General features: G+C 30.1%; 1 protein-coding gene across 3 annotated transcripts; it reads right to left on the bottom strand.

Annotated features, from left to right (window-relative positions):
- Nucleotides 1-1513: 1513 nt before the first annotated feature.
- On the bottom strand, nt 1514-18812 carry LOC140039677 (uncharacterized). 3 transcript variants are annotated; one of them, XM_072085292.1, is made up of 4 exons: nt 18440-18812; nt 8050-8093; nt 7718-7825; nt 1514-3102 (listed from the first exon to the last, which is right to left on the bottom strand). In XM_072085292.1, the coding sequence occupies exons 1-4, from the start codon at nt 18801-18803 to the stop codon at nt 3058-3060; spliced, it is 561 nt and encodes a 186-aa protein (XP_071941393.1). In that variant the 5' UTR covers nt 18804-18812; the 3' UTR covers nt 1514-3057. The 3 variants fall into 3 exon arrangements, with proteins under 3 accessions (XP_071941393.1, XP_071941394.1, XP_071941395.1); XM_072085293.1 differs by lacking the exon at nt 18440-18812 and adding an exon at nt 17019-17237; XM_072085294.1 differs by lacking the exon at nt 18440-18812 and adding an exon at nt 11096-11326.
- Between the last annotated feature and the right edge of the window lie 1183 nt (nt 18813-19995).

Consider the following 19995-nt stretch of genomic DNA (forward strand, 5'->3'; position numbering starts at 1 on the left):
GCTATAGTCAATGTATCAGCAACTTAGGACGTAGAACAATTTAAAATGTAAATGAGTGTGGTGGATTTTAATATAACTGACTAAAAGTGCACATCACGCTGGTGACGTCATCAAATATCTCAAATAAATCTCTCAACTTAATAAAGTGCGAAGTTACCATCACCACTCTACAAAGTTTTTAAACTATAAAATAAAAATGTTGTTTAAACAAATATAAATGTAAATACTAAACATAGGCCTATAAACAAATTAAATGCTTGAACCGGAGAATAAAATGAGTAATCAAACATTGCCCCAGTTTGTATTGTGGATCCTTTTGAGGAGATTACAGCTTGAAAACATTATCACAGAGCACATGTTAGGAATAAATTGGCCTGGTACAATAACATCGGCTAAAGAGGGAGAGTGCCCATCTTGTCTTTGTTCGTTATTATTAGCGACCTTTCCTTGCTGTTGAGTCACAATTCATTCTCAAAAACATGCGCAGAATGACTGTTGGACCAGGGAAGCTTTATGAAAACTATAAATACACCCTCCCGCCACCACCATCTTTCCCTATCACTTGGATACGTCCGGAAAAGTGGAGACGCGCAATAAGAGATGCTAACAGAAACGACATGTGTCACAATGTTCGATTCGTGCTGTCGGGCGTAACTTATATATACAATTACAATGGATAAAAGTCATAAATTCTCAACAGATATTCATCAAGCTTGTATTTATGAGCTATTAAACCGCTTACAATACTTCCTACTATATTGATTTATTTCACGGAAATGAATAAATCAATTAATTTCATATTGACATTGGAAGTGCAATTTTTTTACAGGACTAAAGGTTATTATTTTAAGTTAATGTATTAATTAGTAATGGAAGTAAAGGTTCTACTTTATGAATGATTTATATCCAAACAGGTTTATGCAACTCCTAATTAATATTATATTTTATATGAAGATCGAATACTAATTGGTATTTTACGTTTTTGTAATACAGGGATGACTCATCTCACTCTCTCTCTCCACAAACTCTTTTAATGTTGTATTGTAGACAACATTGTCCAAATATCTGGACTCACTAATAGTTGCACTGTATGTATTATTAAGTACTTAAGTTAATATACCGGTACAGATTAAGATATGATAAACAGAAAGTGTTGATCAAATTGTTAAATCATAATACGTTACGGAACAATGTCCTATAGAGTTTTATCCCCTTAATAGGGATGCTCCAGAGAAGAGGTCACTTATTCGTCCAAATAGTATAATGTCACTTATTCGTCAAAATAGTATAATTATAGTATTTATAAAACGTCGTAAAATTTTTAGTCAAGATAACGTCTGACATTTTTTTAAGTTGGTGCAATTCTTATTGTTATGACGTTGCTTTCGTAGAACCATCAGACAATTTGATGATCTATAGGTATGCAGGTACAGCTTAAATTAAACATTGTCATCGTCGACGACCAACATGGTATGCCATAATAGTTTTTAAAAAAACACCACACAGGATAATGTATGTGCACAATGTTTAATAAATAAGTTTACACAAGCGATTATGATGCCTGTGAAAGGCCTTTACTATTAAAGAAATGTTATAATGATCTTAATTCCCAGACCACCATCATTTAGGCTAAATATCTACTACAGAATTATCAACATTTAGGCCTATATTAATTATTTTTAATTTTTTTTAAAACTGCTATAATAGTATTATACAATGATGAAAAAAAACCAGTTTAGACGTATTTCTAAAGATGTAAACCCACGGTATGCAATGTTACATTTCTTTCGTCGGAAATAGTAATTTTAGTATAATGTTTAAATAGACTTACCAATGACTTAATGCTTGTAATGTTACTGTTTAAGTGGTATAACAATAATGTATTAATTTAAAAAATGAAAAATAGTTTAGATATACATTTGTATAAAGTCAATTGAAGAGTATGTCTACAATTCTACAATACATTCTAATGCATGGGGTTTAAATAATTACTATGTAATACTTAATTAACATATTTTACATTTCAACTTTTAAATAATTTATTAAATCAAGTTTGTAGGTAAATTACAAAAAAAATCATTGTGTTTCTGAATTCTAAATATGGATTTACAAAAAAAAGGGAAAAAAATCATCCACTGATTACAATGCAATTCGGAATACAAATACCATGCACCTTTCTGTTTTGTTTGCAGTCTAATGCAAAACATTACAATAATTACTCTTATATTTTTATACCAGTTTTTCTCTCTCATAAATTTTAAATGGCTCTGCACTTTTCATAAAATTTTTTAATTTAAAAAATAGAAATAACTGTTTGAATATTCAAGGATAACTGTTATTGGTAACTAAATCTTCAACTCAGACATTTTATGTTCAAATCAATAATTGATCAGGTGCCGAATAATTAATTATTATCAATGATAATGCTTCTTAACAACACAATTTCAATTACCCGGGCTGCTTCCTTACCATACTTATGGGGGCTGAATCTAGTTATTGTATTTACCAACGACTGCAATTAGCGTTATACGGAAACCCTTAACTGCTTTTTCACACATGTAATTTACTTACAAAATATCTTACACTTGATATTGTATGCACATCACAGAGTAAGTGTATAGTAACACATTGCCCCGAGTTATAAGTTAAATAATGTTGTTTTTCAATCCCCACTCCACGTCACTGGCGTGACACTACGCATTATCTATAATCGTTTAGAAAGTATTATTTACAATATTTGTAGTGCGCATGCCCTATGATCAATTTTACAGCATAAAACTAATTATTTAGATTTTAATGTTAAGCCAGTTTAGTATGTGAACTAAGGACACCCACTATACAATAATAATAGTTTAAATATGTTTAAATTTCAATAATAACAACTATTTTGTGCAATTTAACGTGAGTTATTGTGAAAATATACATTACATTTTTATGTTTCAAATTTACAATTTATAATGATAAAAGTGTTGATAAGCAAACCAATATGCGTATGTTGTTATTTTGTTTTCATGTGTGGACCTAATTACAATCTGGAATCTGCATCTTTTATTCGGTTCATTTTCGCTCTGATCCAACATCTGCCAATCCAAGTTTAAAAACCTACAAATAAGAAAATTATGGTGTTAGGTAATAACAAAATTCAAAAATTATTTTTAAAAAAACGTATACTATGAACAAAAGGAATTAAACTTACAAACTGAATAAACTGAAATTATAATGTAAACAGATTTCTTTCATAAATGAACAAATAACACTTGTTTGTTGAACAGACAATAATATAAAGAATTAATTACAATGATTGATTGGGACCAGTTTGAATATGAAATATATCAACAGATCAGACATAATTTCCAAAAACACAGAATCAGTATCAGTTCTAGTATTAGTAACATAGATATGAAGCAACTATCGGTGCTAAGCCGTAATTAGAATTGATCGATTATAGTTATACGGACATAATATGAATAGTTTAATGATCAATATTGTCATGTTTCAGGAGAAACAATTTACCTTTAAGCTCTGTCTACACTATCACACTTTATGTGAAAAGAAAAATATGATGTGCCTATAATGGACATGATGATGTCATATCACCACCATAATATTGAGAATATCACTACCATATTTTGAGCAAATCACACTAGTTTGATAGTGTAGACAAAGATAAAAAGAAATCGGCAGCACGCTATTTGTTGACCGGAAAAGATTTAGTTGAGAATTTAGAAGGTTTGATTGTTTAGAGGGCCGGGATTAAGTTGACTTTTTCGGAGTCAGATTGATTATTCAGGAGTCCAATATTTTTGGCTCGATTGACTATGCATGGGTTATGTTTATTATTTAGGGGTAAAGGTTAATAGTTACAGTATCATGCAGCTGATTTCGCAGGCCCTTTAAAATACATGGTAGTAGGTATTATTAAGAAAGCTTCGAAACCAGATTGAGACATTATATTGGTCGGATAATATCGGCGACGAAGCATAATTATGATTAATAACAATTAATAGTCATATTAAATTGATCCAGTCTGTAAGATTTAACCGCATCACTAAAATGCTTTGTCAATTTTCATAAATTAAGTCACCTAAATTTGATATTTAAAGTAGTATCATCAAATTGGAAGACAAGATATTTTAATGGTTTTCGCCTCACTCTTGGCTATTGTGTTTTACTGGTAATCAAATATTAAGATTGATTGATTCCTACTATAGACACAACACAAGGACGTAACGCAACGTAAGTCATTTGACCAATCACAATAAATGGATTATTCGAACTAGCGCTTGTGATTGGTCAACTCGCTTGTATTGCGTCTACGTCCTTGCGCTGCGTACCTAGTGGGAACCAAGCTTTATGTTGATAATTCTGTAGTAGATATTTAGCCTAAATGATGGTGGTCTGGGAATTAAGATCATTATAACATTTCTTTAATAGTGAAGGCCTTTCACAGGCATCATAATCGCTTGTGTAAACTTATTTATTAAACATTGTGCACATACATTATCCTGTGTGGTGTTTTTTTTTTAAACTGTTATGGCATACCATGTTTGTCGTCGACGATGTCTTGTTATATAAAAATATTTTAGCAACATCCAATAGTAAAATAAAACAATTTTCCCATAGTACTATTATTATATTAGTAGAATAAATAATAAATGCTTTAAATATTAATTAACCTCTGTTTTTTCTAACCACAATTGATAAATAAAATACAGCAATTTTGTGGTAAAGTATAGCAAGTGTAAAGAGTCAGTCATTACAGTGTTAATTATATAATATTTATTATAATATTATATATTAACTTATTGTTAATCTTTATTTATTTTTTATATTAAAATTATATTAATAATTGCAGTGGTAACGTAGTCTTAAACTGTAGATTTACAGCGGATGCTACTAACCGATATGAACATCTTGATTTACAATTCATCACTAAACTCAATTATTGGATGATATGAATCTCTTATTATAGAAACCAATCCCATCAATCGTATTATCGTACACTTTTTGAGAGTTATGTTGTTTCCAGTTGATTTACTTTGCAATCAACATTTTTTTTTATTACATCCGTTGTGCTCTGTAATGTGAATGGGTATACTAAGCCAAACGTTTCTTTACGTTCGTCGGAGTTAGCAAAAGTGACCCACTTAAAAGAATTGTATTCAAGAAGAAAAACATAACATTCTAGACGGCGTGTGTGTGCGTGATAACTTTACAGTATACTAAATAAGTGCAAACTTAAAAGGGCATGCGTTTATGCCTGTTTTCCATAAGGCAAGTGCGCGTGCGTACACAGCGTACATATTTTTATCTACTTTGTGTGTGACGTGAAAAAAAATGCTCGGGAATGTTCGATTTACGCGAATATATATTTGCTAATGGAAAACAAGGTGTACGTGTGATACTTGGTGAGTAAACCAGAACCTACGTCATAAAAAAAAATCATTATTTTGTCTTTAGCTTCGAATGCCATCATTTAGTAATTATAATCTAGATGCAGTATCATAACTCATAGGGACAACGAAGTACAATCGTCCAGATACCAGTACTGTATCAAATCTTATATGAAATACTAGTGTCAGTATGCGCTCGAATTAATAACACACCATATAAGGACGATAATAAGATTATTGAAATAAAAGTGGGATGATCCAAAATAAAGAAAAAAAAAATAATAAGATTATATTATTATGCCTACAATTTTCAAATAAAAAATTATATATTCTTATAACATCAATTGAATTAAATGTTGTTCCATTTCATATTCATAGTATATAATAATTGTCAGTTAAATAAATGTATTGCTTAGATTATGTACGGACAGTGTAACAATGTACCCGTTGACGATGTAACTGTTCCGTGAAGTTTTCTAGCTAAAACATATAGTTGTATATACCTTCACATACGAGCAGTATTTTTATGTGGCACCTTATGTTAACCATCGTAGTAATATATCAATATTTAATGCTAATGATAACGCCATTTAAGATGACTGTGAACACATTAAATAACTATTCAGGAAATGGGACACGACAAATCTAAGTCAATGATCATAGTGCCGGTTTTCCGTATTCCAGTGACACAATTTAACGTTAATTAACCACAAATCTAACACACCTTAGCTCTAATACGCAAGCTTACTTACTTTTTTTTCATGTACGCCTGCAGAGTAAGTTTTACTTTCATCATCAACAACCAAATCCGAAATAAATAACGTATTTAAGAACATAAAAAGCATTCATAGTTACTTAGAATTCAATAAATCAAATTTAATTAGCAATTAAGAAGCGTCTTGAAGAGCGCAAACACTTCGTAACTAGGCGTGACATTTTCAGTGATGTAATTCCGAAAGTCCAAGTGTAAATAATGTTCGAAAATTAGAAATTCATGACACGAATAGAAAATTAAGATTGGTTAAGATAAATGATACTCTGATGAAAAACGTGATCATTTTTAGATGTCCGTAAAACTTAGTAGAAATATAATTATAAGTTAGGAAAGAAACACGATTTTACATTAACAGTATTCTATGAAAAAAAAATCATTCTTACGTAAACGATTTAAAACAAGTTGAATTGACTGTTTAAATCAAAATGTAAATTTCACACATTCTCATATTCTAGGTATACTATTAAATTTATTGAAAATATAATTAAGATGAATTTTGCTGTGATGTGCATGCTAAATTGAAGTAAATTAATACCATTAGCCTTTTACTCATATTCTGCTAATATTTATGCTAAAATTGCTGTTTAAACGATGGATTACATACAATTGATATAGAAGTTTTTTTTTGCTGTTACTCTTGTAGGAACTTTGTCCTAAGGCTTTTGAATTATAAAATGGTTTAAATATATTGAAATCTGACTGAAGAAACAAATGCAGTTCATAGTTATGAAAACCAATGTGGTTGACCATATGGTGGATAAACTTAACATTCACCCGTGCAGTAGCCCATGTCATAAAGTAAAGACATGACCATGGTTTGTGTGTAACTCGCCTCCTACTCTCAGCTCGGTGGATCTTCCTCTGGTCTTTGATTAACCTATGCTACCAATACTGATACCAAAGTACTTTAACCCGGTTAAACATTACTAGAAACGTTACGGTCTCGAAAGTATTCAAAAAATGCATTTAACCAAAGTAGGACCGCAACATTTCCATTTTCATCGATACGTAAACAAGATTAATTCTCACCTTTCCACAAGAATTAAACAGTCACAATAATGCACAAAATGATAAATGAACTTTCCTAGAGGTACAACCAGATTTACATTGACGTAGTAGTAGACATTGCTCAAGAGATCTAATAAACAATCGGGGACTGTTTAACGATGACAATAATAGCTGATATAATATATAATAATAGCTAAGTACGGTACCTACAGTATCTTATTTGTACTATAACTTACCAAATCGTCTACACAAATTAATTCAGGTTGTCACACCTTTTAAAGAAGTGTTTTTTTTCCAAATTAAACGGTTGATATCTGATTTCAGTTTATTTGTTCATTAAAAACGTTTACGTTAATTAAAAAAATGTGCAATCATTATCATTCTCAGTAAAGTAACACTCTACCGCTATAAACTGATATAGGTTTTGGAGTTGTGTAAAAGTGCGGAAACGATTTTCTGAAACAGATACAAGAACAAAACCAATACCAAAAGATTTAGGTAGAGAAGAAATAGGCATATGAAAAACGTAATTTTTGCCTACCAGTGTTATGATGTCTTGCCAGTTAGTTGAAAGTAGTTGAAATGCTTCTTCCATTCGACACATGCCGTCGTCTGGTTTTATACCAGGTACAAAATCTTCAAGTACCTCCTAAAAAAAATTTGATTAACAGTTTAACAATTTTTTTGAATTATAACTAATATAATGATGATATGTATCAAAGTATAAAGACCCATTTACACTAGGACGATAACGATCGACGATAAAAAAATAAACATACCTTTTTTTTACATAAAAGAAATTTTTTTTTAAAGAAATTTGTTTTCAATAAAACTATAGGATAACCAGTTAGGTTGTTAACAATATGAACTTACTGGGAGTGTTTCTTGGTAACCGCCGTCATATACCCTTTTTCCGACTGCAAAAGAGAAAGAAAATACAATCAATCATTAGTACGATAAAACAGTAACAACATAATATCAGATCAACTTAAACCTTGAAATAAAAACAGACCAGAGCTGTCTATACTTGATAATAATTTAATTTTGAAAATAATTCCTCCCCAAAATTCCAAATATTATATAGCCTATACTATATAGTTAAGTTCGGTTCCTAAAATAATTATAAAACACTATCACTCAAAAAGAAATATTACTTGTTAAAATATAGTTTTTCAAAATTGAATACATGATATATGTAAAATACGTAGTATACCATTTAAATTGTTGTAGAGATTGCTAAGTAACGGCAGTAATACGTATAGTGAGTTAATAATCAGAAGTGTTTATGGAAATATACGAGATAAGCGATAAATTGTATAGATATTAAAGCAGACACTAAACATACTGAATGGAAGTTCATTACAATTTGAAATTGAAACTTAAAGAATGACTGTACATTGCAGGTGATCTTTTATTAACCTGTCCTATTTCAATACGTAATTGCTCAGTAATTAATCTTGTTGCTAAGTTGATAGACTTAAATTATTTTGTAGATAGTATTTATAGTTTATAGTTAGTTATAATTTATATATATCCAATTGATATTTTAGTAAATAGTTTTTGTTTGTGAAGAAAATTGTCGACTACTTATCCTTATTTTATGTTTTAATCAGCCATGGCTGGAGTACTCCGAGGTACTGTACTAAATAACTAACGTCGCACCAAATTAGGTACGGTACAGTAGTAGAAATGGGAGTGGACAGATGTAAGAATGTCTAGTGATGTAAAACACTTCGGGAATGAGATAAATAATTTTAATAAGGTCATTTAAGGTCTAGCTCTTGGCAAATAGTTTTCCTGTGAACAAAATATTAAACAAATATATGTATTAGTAAGAGTAAAAATAAGTAAAATGAGTCAGTGAGTGAAACCAAGTGACTAAATTACATTAATATGAATATTTAATAACATTTCGTACTGCTTACGTAATTGGCACGCATAACCAATGCACTTTTAGAAAATTATTAATAAGATCACGAAACGTTGTTTTTAATTGTTTGGTGTACAAAATTCAACTGTGAAACATGAAACCAAACATGATTAACAGTTTATATTTATGAAATAATTAAATTAAAGCACACATTTAGCATAAAACATTAAATATCGATTGTTTTTTTTTGTTACAATAATTATAAAATACTATTTAGATTTCTTTTCCAATTTATTTCTCTGCTATATGCTATGTATAAATGATTTTGACGTAAATTATGAACCAAAGAACTGCAAAATGTATAATAGATAACGAAAAAGTCAACTGTGTCTAATTTCTATCAAACTTGAACATAAAACTTTATCAGGGAAAAATACGATGGCGTTCGTGTAATAAAAGTTTCGGACAATCGGATCGCCCACGCTGATGATAGACAAGTAGGCCTAACATCAATACAATAAACGCAATATTAAATAAAAATGATATTGATTAAGTACGTGTTTGGCAATGAGATGAGAATTCAATCAATCCTTTACACATTGCTAATTATTGCAGGGCGTGTGGTTGTGATGGTAGCCGTGTCTAATAAATGATAACATATTGATAATTTAACCAATTAACATGATATCGTATTGTCCAAAACATTGTAATAACACTTTATTTCAATATTCAAACATATTAGATGTACTTTATTTACTATCTTTGTTTGAAGAATTGATCAGGTTAAAGATTTATTCTTGGCAACCGTAACAAATGGAATGATATTCTCTATTATTCATGTTGGTTTGCATAAAATAAAGTTTTAAATTAATATAAAGTATAATAGAAATATTATTGCTTTTTTATGTCCTCGTTTCTGGAACAACTTAGATATAAATATTAAAAATGTATATTCCATTAAATATACATATATTACACATAAAATGTTTAATGTGTATTATTTCGTAAACTTTTTTTGCATAGGCCTACAGCTTATCAGCCTTGTACTGTGTAGCTTATTGTTGATATCCTTTTTCATCGTTTAATTTATTTTAATCTGTATTTTATCATTCCCTTTGATTATTAAATAAACAAAATGATAAACGAAATGAAAGGGAAAAGAACATTTATTAATATGTTAATGTTCTATTATTTCGAAGTATTAAATAGGGGCCTAAAATATTGTCCCTAAGTATAGGCTAATCAGCCAATAAAAATAGAACAAAAGATGGAATAATGACGTATATATGATGTTAAATTATATTAAATTATGGAGGAACCACGATTAGACTAATTGTAGTTGAAATAATCCAATTTTAGGTGGAGAAGACTATTACACGCTTCCATGGGAGAACAAAGTGCAGTAGGCCTACTAAGACGTGAATTGCACGTCATACGAGATATAGGCGTATTTTATATCGAGTCTTCCAGAGTGTGGCCTCATATTAGACCGTGACACTGTGCTTCTCACTTTTTAATGAAGGTAATTGCCATTCTGATGACATTACAAGGTCATTAAAATTAAAAGCATAATTCAATCCAATCTAATAGGACCCAATTAAAACACCACTGTAAATATCACACTATATTTAAATCTGTCATTTGTTATTTTCCTAAATAGGCCTACGCGTTATACAATATACAATAAGTTTTTACCAATATTTGCTAAATAATGTTTTAAATACATTTTGTGTGTCCTAAATAGACAAAAATATTATATTCCTTAGTTCCAACGGACCAATTTCAAATCACAAAATATGCATACAATGCACAAACTCCATCATCCAAGTCTAGTTATGAGCATGATGATTTATGTTAAAGTCTTAAAGGCACTTTTACTTATGGAGTGCAAACGGTAAACGTCCGTATTCTATTTTCGTTACCAGGCCAACTTTCAAAAAGGGTAAAGAAGCTTTCTCCGTTAAATTCATAACTAAAACGATTTATGAAACGGCTAATAATCGAACCAATATTGGAAACAAAGTTATAATTATATATTACGGTACTTACATATTGGCTTCCTTGCGGCTGACGTCGTTGATATGAAACATACTGCGAGAACCAATGAAAGACAAAGCCAACTAAAGGCTTGTCTATTTACATTTAATGAAATCGACATAATACTCTTTCGAAATTTATTAAATTGTTTTAGAGATACCTGTCTATAAAAATGGTATATAAAAGCTAGAGAAACCTGTTGATAGTGATAATATTATAGATATGGTAGTTAAGCAAGCTTCGAGTTGAATTTATAGACAGACGGAAACGGAACTGAATATATATTGACATTTAACACTGAAGATGCTATTGGTTATAATTTGGTAACTATTGGCGCGTTCTGGTCCAGTGACTTTTATGTAATCTGCGTCATGCACCACTTTACGCAAAATTCTCACTTGTTCACTGTTGCCGTGAAACGGAGGTATAGGTTGAGTCAATAACAACAATGCAAACTAGTTTTCTTCGTATCTTATAGAAACTGAATTGAAATATAACTTAAACAAATAGTATATTCATTGATGGTCATGATGACATTGTAATTCACGTATCGTATATTTTAAAGTCAAGATTTTTGTGAAATAAAATATGTGACGTCATCATATTTTTCAACTCTTAGCCCCAAAAAAATGGATTCTTATACCAATGTAATTTTTACAAAATATGATTTATCCTTGCTGCACAGAACTAACGCCATCAAAAAAAATAACGTTCCACAATGTACATAGGCCAAAAAAAAAACAATAATAAAGATTAACTTATTATGTACCATAATTGTCTGAACGACAAATCAAATATAGTATTTATTACCTCATGTCTATATTATATTATGTATATCATTAAATAAGAGTCAGCTTAATTATTCACGTGTTGAGTAAATATTATTTTAGATCATTTATTAACACAACCCTATTGGGTAATACGAAGACAATGTCTTAAATGGATTATTTCTATGAATAAAAGAATGGATATGTTAATGTTTGACAAATCGAGGAAATAAAAAACATTTATTAGTAATTTTTGTTTGTGTTTTGTTCAGATGAGCAAAATCTCATTGGATCTGAAGCAGATTCGGTATTTCAAATATCAAACGCCATGACGTAAGGAAGGTTGTAGCGCCTAAAAGGAGAAGACAACTGCTGTTATAGAGTAGTGTTTGAAATATGACGTCACATGTTAATTATGCTCATTAATTTTATTTTATTTAAATTTTGATTTCCCTCTGGATTTTATTCTGGAACTTTCAGAATCTCTTGAAATTCCGATTTATATATATTATATGTATTTATTAATTTGTAAATATGGCGAAAAGAATTAAAGTATTTAAATAAAAATGAAAAAAAAAGATTTTCACTGTAAGAAATCTATTTTGTGCATTTAAAATAATAAAAAGTATATTCATCATTAATAGTTTCTGACGAATGGAGTAAATAAGCAATGCACTTTTTATATTAACGCGACACTGATGGTATCTTACGACACCGACCTAATTAGGATTCTGCCTTTAGACTGGTATATCCATTCCATAATTGGTGATTTCAATTGACGCAATCCTACGTATAAAATTAAAACTGATGTACATGATCGTGAAGAGGATGTCGGATAACCTTACATAAAACGTTAATATTAATGAACGAGATAGTACTTGACCATTTATTAGGTACTATCTGTAATAGCTTGAGGTGGATACATGCATAGAACGTGTTGTAGAAGAGGAAATAAAGTATTTATTTACTTATATTAATCTGTATTGATGAGGAAGGATTTTGCCAAATTATCCTTTAACAAATCTGAAGAGATGGCAATGACATTGACTTTGTGGAAATTAAAATTCAATTACGAAATATTGTTTCAATGAACAGGAAAATCAGTATATAAAATACATATATAATTGCCATCATTGAAATGGAACTTAGCTTAGTTAAATAATAATTAATTATATACTAAATTTGACGATTTTTCATTTCTATTAGTATTTCACAGCCCTCAATTATGCACTCATGGTTGAAAATGAATGTGCGAAAAATCGATCATTACCGATTGCGTACATAAAATCGATTTGCACGGTTTTCAATACAATATTAAAAATTATAACCGTTAAAATTATATGGTAAAAGATATTAAATAGATTAGTGGTGCAAATTCACATTTCACAAAGAAATACACAGTATTAAAGTTGTACTATTCTGGTAATTGTTAACACGGTTATTCTTTTTCACTTTCTGTGAAATGCTAATTTGAAGAAGCAGTAATAATCTGAAAATCAGATTAAGTACCATATCAAAATATTTATGTATCTGTGATAATTAAATATTAGAATATTCAATAATGAGATCTTGATCATTGCTATCAAATATTGTGATTTATAGACTACGTGGACTGAAAATATTACGATCTTTGTTTTGTTTGACTGTAAGCGCACAATACATGGCGCTGTTTAAGCTTGGTTTCCACTTGGATACAACTCAATGGATCATCTGGATGTCACTGTTGTGATTGATCAACTTACTTGCGTTACGCCTACGTTCTTGTGTTGCGTCAAAGTGGGTACCAAACTTTACGTGGGTGCATTTTGGTCCTAAAATGTGATATGTATTACCGTACTTTCAAACATATATACATATACATTATAAATACATATTTATTCAGATAACATCACTTTAACGAACATAGAAATGGTTAAAGCAGATATACAATTCTTATTTCAGAAAATGGAGAACCGTAGAAACTGAAAACATTTTGGCAATTTATAAATCTATGCTATTTTATGGGTTGTACCCTACTATTTTTAAACATCGTTCTTTAATTCTCTTCCTTTCGATATACGTCATATTTCACGTTACTCTTCCTCAAATATGGTCTAAAAACATCTCTTTCAGATGGACAATTTAGGCTATTCAAATCAAGTTTTGATATATAATTTGTATTATCTACTTAATAATAGAGTGTCGTTATTGTTCTGAGGATCTCTAATTATAAGCGTCAGTTGAAGGGACCACCTTCATAAAATAGTGTAGTAAAATAAATAAAATCAAAAGCGAGTGCAGTTTTAAAACGCGTTGTATGAAGATAAAATACTTTGTAAAACCTTGAATCCTACATACGCATCAAATTGAGATAAATATCAGAAATGCACCTGCAGGGAGAGATTTACTTCAACAGAGTTCAACGAGATAGTTATAATCCGTTAAATAAACCCCCTATGTTGAAGGCTACCCACCTAAATATTAAAGCACCGTATCCATTTATGATAATATAATCGAATTTAATCTATAGGAAAACATTATTGTCTATCTCCTGCGCTTGCGCAATATAATCGTTTCACATAGCTCTAACTTTCGAAACATGTGTTATTAAGCTACAGTGAGGAATATCGCCCGATTGGTGGTGTCACACACTAATTGCATTTTGCACGGCTGGCGGCTCAAACATAAACATTTCACCCTTTTCTAAATCATCGCCAGCCGCAACGCACACTTGTGCTCAGGTTTAATTCTTTATAAGTTATACCCGACAATAGTTTTTTGTCACAAATTCACAAAACACTTATTGTTCGCCGTAGGGTATTAAGGTATCTTAGAAATTGATTTACAGAAATATACATTTATACATTATAGTCTGACTGATTGACCACAATTATGGCTACGCCCAAGGCAGAAACATGGCCGCCAAAAATAAATGGGGCAATTATAGGTCATAGTTTTATCAGCGGTTTGGCGGACTCATTTTCCCTCAAACACGGGCTAGGGGGCGAGCAATAAGTATTTACACATTTAAGGGTTTATGATTCTAGGCGTATCCTTCACATTTTAACTACTTCATTATATTGCTATTTTCCGAATTGTAAAGATTTAATTCAATACTTATATAATAATAAATTCAAGAGATTTCACTAACACTACTGAAATCCAGAATATTTTGTAAATCTGAGCATAGTACAGATTGAAATAAAAGGCATTGTAATTAATCATTGACTCCAAAAATATATATAAAATCGAAACATTTGAATAGGCCACTGTAAATAACCCAGATGTTAATATGATAGAATAAACTAAATTGCAAAATAAGTCATAGATAGTGGCCATATTCTGTGTTGTGAAACCTTTGGAGACATAAACTTCAAATGAAGTGCAATTTTGTGGAAAATGTTCCATTACCAAAAAAATATACCAAACAAAATTCTAGTCTACAAACGTAGACAAGATACATGCTTTTGGTTTCACATTAAGTGTCAATCAAGATATATTTTGGTTCGCATTTTATAGGTTAGGATGAAAGTCTGCACCGATTTTGTTACGAAATATGGACTATCAGGAGTGTATTACAGTACTTGCTTTATATTTTCAGATGACAGTATCTTGCTTTGTAAAGGTATAAGGGCCAAATTAAGCAATGCAAACATATATACAATTGTAGACCAAAGCATGCAGAAACTTAAAAAAATGAACACATTTTTGTTTTTTTATCATCATTGTCATTTCAATTGATTTTCTTTTCAAGAAGTACATTCACTAAAGAAGTTTGGATAAATAAAGAGTTATATATTATTTGACAGCTGCACAAAAGTCAAAGCTAGATGTGTAAACTTTGTTTGGAAAAATCTTACAAAAGTATTTTAAAGTAACCGAAACACGATTTTAAGTTTCGCAAATTTTAATAATTATTAAAATAATTAATTTTACTGATAAAACTTTCTGAAGTTGAAATTGTGTTAATATTTAATAACTAGTATTACTTTTCTGCTGTTTCTGTAAATCGTAGATGTACACATACTAATTATATTGTATGGATGATAAAGACAGTTCTAAAGTTGCAGAATCAAAATATCCATCTATTTAGAGAATTCATAAATAGTAAAACAAATATAGCTACATTTAGGTTGCACAGAGACGTATAGTCGATAATGCTTTGACAGTATTGATTTTGTAATTGAACGCCGTAAAGCATGATTTTGGAAGTCAAAAAAGAAGATTAAAAGAAGAATGGGTTTAGATATCAGACATTCCAAATGTATTACGTGACAGATGAAAATGTATAAATTGATAAAAACACAGGAAGTGAGAATAATCTATTTAAAAAAAATAATGTTAGTGATTGATGGTATCTAAATTAATCTTTGATCAAAAGAGGCAATCTATAGCCTTAACGTTACGTTTATATTTATATCACCATTCAAGAACCCATTCCATTAGAAACCTCATTCAGGGTGTATTTATTCCTTAACCTATTCATTATTAATGAATAATAAAGACATATGAAAAGGTGATACCTCAATTTTGTCGGGGCTTATATTTGACATAAATGTAGTAAAATAACCAACTCTGTGTGCCTAATTGATTTGTAAATTCTTTTCAACAATAATAATACTAGTTTTTTTTACTAAATACTTTTTTTTTTTTAATATTTACTTCTATGCAATGTTACAATATTTGCCTACCGCACCCTCTATCATCTTTTCTTGTTTCTGACCAACAGCGGGCGTAAGGCATACTATTAACTCAAACATAAGGTACGATTTTTAAGTAGTATTTCGTAGTAGTATAATCGAAATCCTGCTTAAAATTTTCGCTAGTAATTTTTAACTAGACTCATAATCATATAGTCATAGAAGCGAGTGTAATTTCCGTTTACTGTTCCTTGACGAGACGATTGTAAAAATTATAAATTTTAAAGAATACATAATACAAACAATAGGCCTAGGCCTATATCTATAGGCCTAAAGTCAAGTGAACATTATTTTCTATTTAAAGATACTACTTAACAAAGTTTAGCAACATTTTTTAAGTTATCGTTATTTTTTATTCTTCCGAAAAAAAAACATCAACAAAAAGTAACAGATATTACTGTGAGAAAATCACACTTACTACCACTAACGTGGCAACACGGTTATTAAATGCAATGCTCTTGCTTCTTCTAGACATATTTGTTGTCTTACCTTCAACGCCTGGTGCAATGTTATTTCGTAGCGAACGCATGGCTGGTAAAGGATAATGTTTACTACAAACCATTCTTCCATTTCCATCCATCTCGCACCTCTGTCTTTTGTTAAGCTTACTAGCTGTAATACATTCTCCTTGATATGATAGCAATACTACATAAACGATTAGTCCTATAATACGGTTGGTATTCATGATTTTTATGTTAGCTAATCGGCTACTACAAGTACGAATGAAAGCAGAATCTTCTCCAAGTTTTTAAATACATAGGTGCTACATAATAAGTTGTATAAAACTTATTACATAAGCAATTATATGATTACGGTATGTCAATTAATAATCAGACAAAATAGATTATAATGAATTAATTTGTATTATCTATATAAATGTATATTTATATTAGTAAATAGATATTTAATTGAAATAATAGATACATATTCTCTGGAGAACGGTACTAATTACGAAATAAGTTTTGTGTTTATTCGATCTAACGAGAGGATGTGACGTTTACACCCATATTTCCAAATAGGTATCATTTCGTACAAATATTTATAATAAGTCTTCAAAGCAATTATGATTATATGGACATCAGATTATACTGGATGAAGCTTGTCTGGGTCTGTGTTTATAATCAAGGGAATATGCATAATGTTCCACCGTCGTGGTCGATAGTTCTACAATCTAAAACAGCAAAAGCTAAAACACAAAAAATTCATCCCTTTGTGGTCCAAAGAGGGCGGTATTTACTTACTGTAAATTATGGATGGAATTTTACCTCTACAATTATTTAACGATGTGAGTATTAGGTTGATTGAAAAGTTCATTATTAGAATAATTTAGTTGTATTTTCGACATTGAAAAACAACACACAAACAACAACTTGTTCAAAATTTGTTTGTCGACTTTTTTAGGTACAAGAACAGTATTTACAGTTCGTTCCTATATTTAACTTAATTCTACGAATGATATACCGGTATAACGTCATTTGAAGGGGAAAAAAGAAAACAAAAAGGCTGTTCTTGTCAATTCCATTTTATGTACCTAGTTGTACTCTTCTAAAATTTTAGGTTCCAGACGCCGATTCCACTTAAATTGCTATAAATATTTTGGCCCACATGGCATTTCATACGTACAATACTTTATCTTAGTTTTACGAAAATCGAAACGCTGACTGTTGGGCAACAACATAAGACAGAAAATAACTATACTTCGGGCAAGTATACAGTAGATGTATAGAGATAATTATCTACTAAACTAACTACTAAAAATAATGAGTGTTATATAATCCTTCACCACATTTAAGGTTAAACTAAGACGTAACTACATTTACTTTATCAAAAACACATCGGGTAAACCAGAAATGTCTTCATTTTTATATAAACTAATAATGTAATCAATAATTGTAACATGATAAACTTACGTGTATTGGAGTTTGATAAGTACTCCATTCCAATGGGTGGGGTAAACGGTGTTGGATTTAGATTCAATTGATGATGACGGTGATAGTAGCCAGAGTCTTGAAAACGATCATCTTGATTCTCCAAATATATTCGGTTATCAACTGAGTAGGGACGCTGTGGTGGTAGACGGTACAATCCACTCAGCGAGTTACTGACAGCATCATGTCTTTTGCCAACACGAATTGGAAACTTTGGTACACTGCGTTTTTTAATGTATTGTTCTGCATTATGCTGCCCTAATATAAAGCATCTTGATGGTGCTAGTAACACGTATAAAACTAAGCACAATAAGTATATACATCTTTTGGACACGTTAGCGGTCATTTTGATGTTTTTCATTTTGTAACTGAAGCGAATGTGTATGTTGAATTAATATCTGGGTGATCTTTTATAGTTTAAATTTTAATTAAAAACTTGATGTTAATTTTGTCAAATTTGAATTATTTCATTTTGTTAAAAGCATTATCCGGAAACACTTGCATCAAGGGACATCTTACATACAACTTATGTTATTGTAAAATAACTCTGCTTCAATAAGTTCCATATTAATTTATGTTTCTTGTTTATATAAAATACCGCATGCGTTGTAAAAAAGTTATGACAATATTAGGATGATTGATTATGATTGTAATTACTACACCAGTAGCTTACAATCATAACCTAGAAATATTATTAATTATATATAAATATTAGGCTGCTATAAGTAAATTTATAGGTCAAATGTTACGAATGATGCGCATACGTTCATTGACTTTTGAACGTACTTTTTGCATTCAAACGTAAGTTCTACCACAACTTTTGAAAATGGTGCTTCTAAAGTTACATTGAATACAGTAATTAGTATCAATAGACCAAAGGTGCTTTTAGTGTGGCATTGTCAATCGCTAGGATTGTTATTCGTATTTATTATGCTTCTTGTTTGTAGAAAGAGGAGGGGTTTTATAACCACAGTGCAATACAATACAAATATAAATAGATGTTCCATAATGTGTGTAGCTAAATATGACTGATGTAACTTATAGGTGATTTATCATGTAGAGTCCATTTATTCACTTTATAAATATGCACTGTCATTCCTTAAATTGCAATTGATCATATTTAAATTATGTTTTTACTGACATCCAAAATCGCAATATGAATATCATAATCATTCATCATTTATTTTTGAAAGAAGATATATAGTATATAAATGCTTTTATTATTTTGTTTTTATGTGAACGTCTAATAATAGAATAAGGAATGTGTCGGAAATACCCGTTTGTCTCATAATAAAGATAAATATTTACTCGCCCATGTCATGTTACTAAACTACTAATTCATTAATCAGTATTAGAAGTTGTAAACTCGTGTAGTCGGTTATTATTACACGAATTTACACTAGTGGTTCCCTCGGGTATGACAAGAAGCAAGACTGTATAATTATAGACGATTACGCACGAAGTCGATTATTATTAGCGATATAATTAATCATTTGAGTAAGATCTCAGGCAATGGAATTATGGACATCTCATTCATT

This window comes from Antedon mediterranea, chromosome 2 (genome assembly GCF_964355755.1).
Source record: "Antedon mediterranea chromosome 2, ecAntMedi1.1, whole genome shotgun sequence".
In the NCBI taxonomy this organism is placed as follows: Eukaryota; Metazoa; Echinodermata; class Crinoidea; order Comatulida; family Antedonidae; genus Antedon; species Antedon mediterranea.

Bases quoted from the DNA above. Each gene is read 5' to 3' on its own strand.
- LOC140039677 (XM_072085292.1), bottom strand. From the start codon at position 18,803: ATGACCGCTAACGTGTCCAAAAGATGTATATACTTATTGTGCTTAGTT. The intron at 8,094-18,439 runs GTAAGTTTATCA...TCTCTTTTGCAG, and splicing joins CTTATCAAACTCCAATACAC to TCGGAAAAAGGGTATATGAC. The intron at 3,103-7,717 runs GTAGGCAAAAAT...TCTTATTTGTAG, and splicing joins GGCAAGACATCATAACACTG to GTTTTTAAACTTGGATTGGC.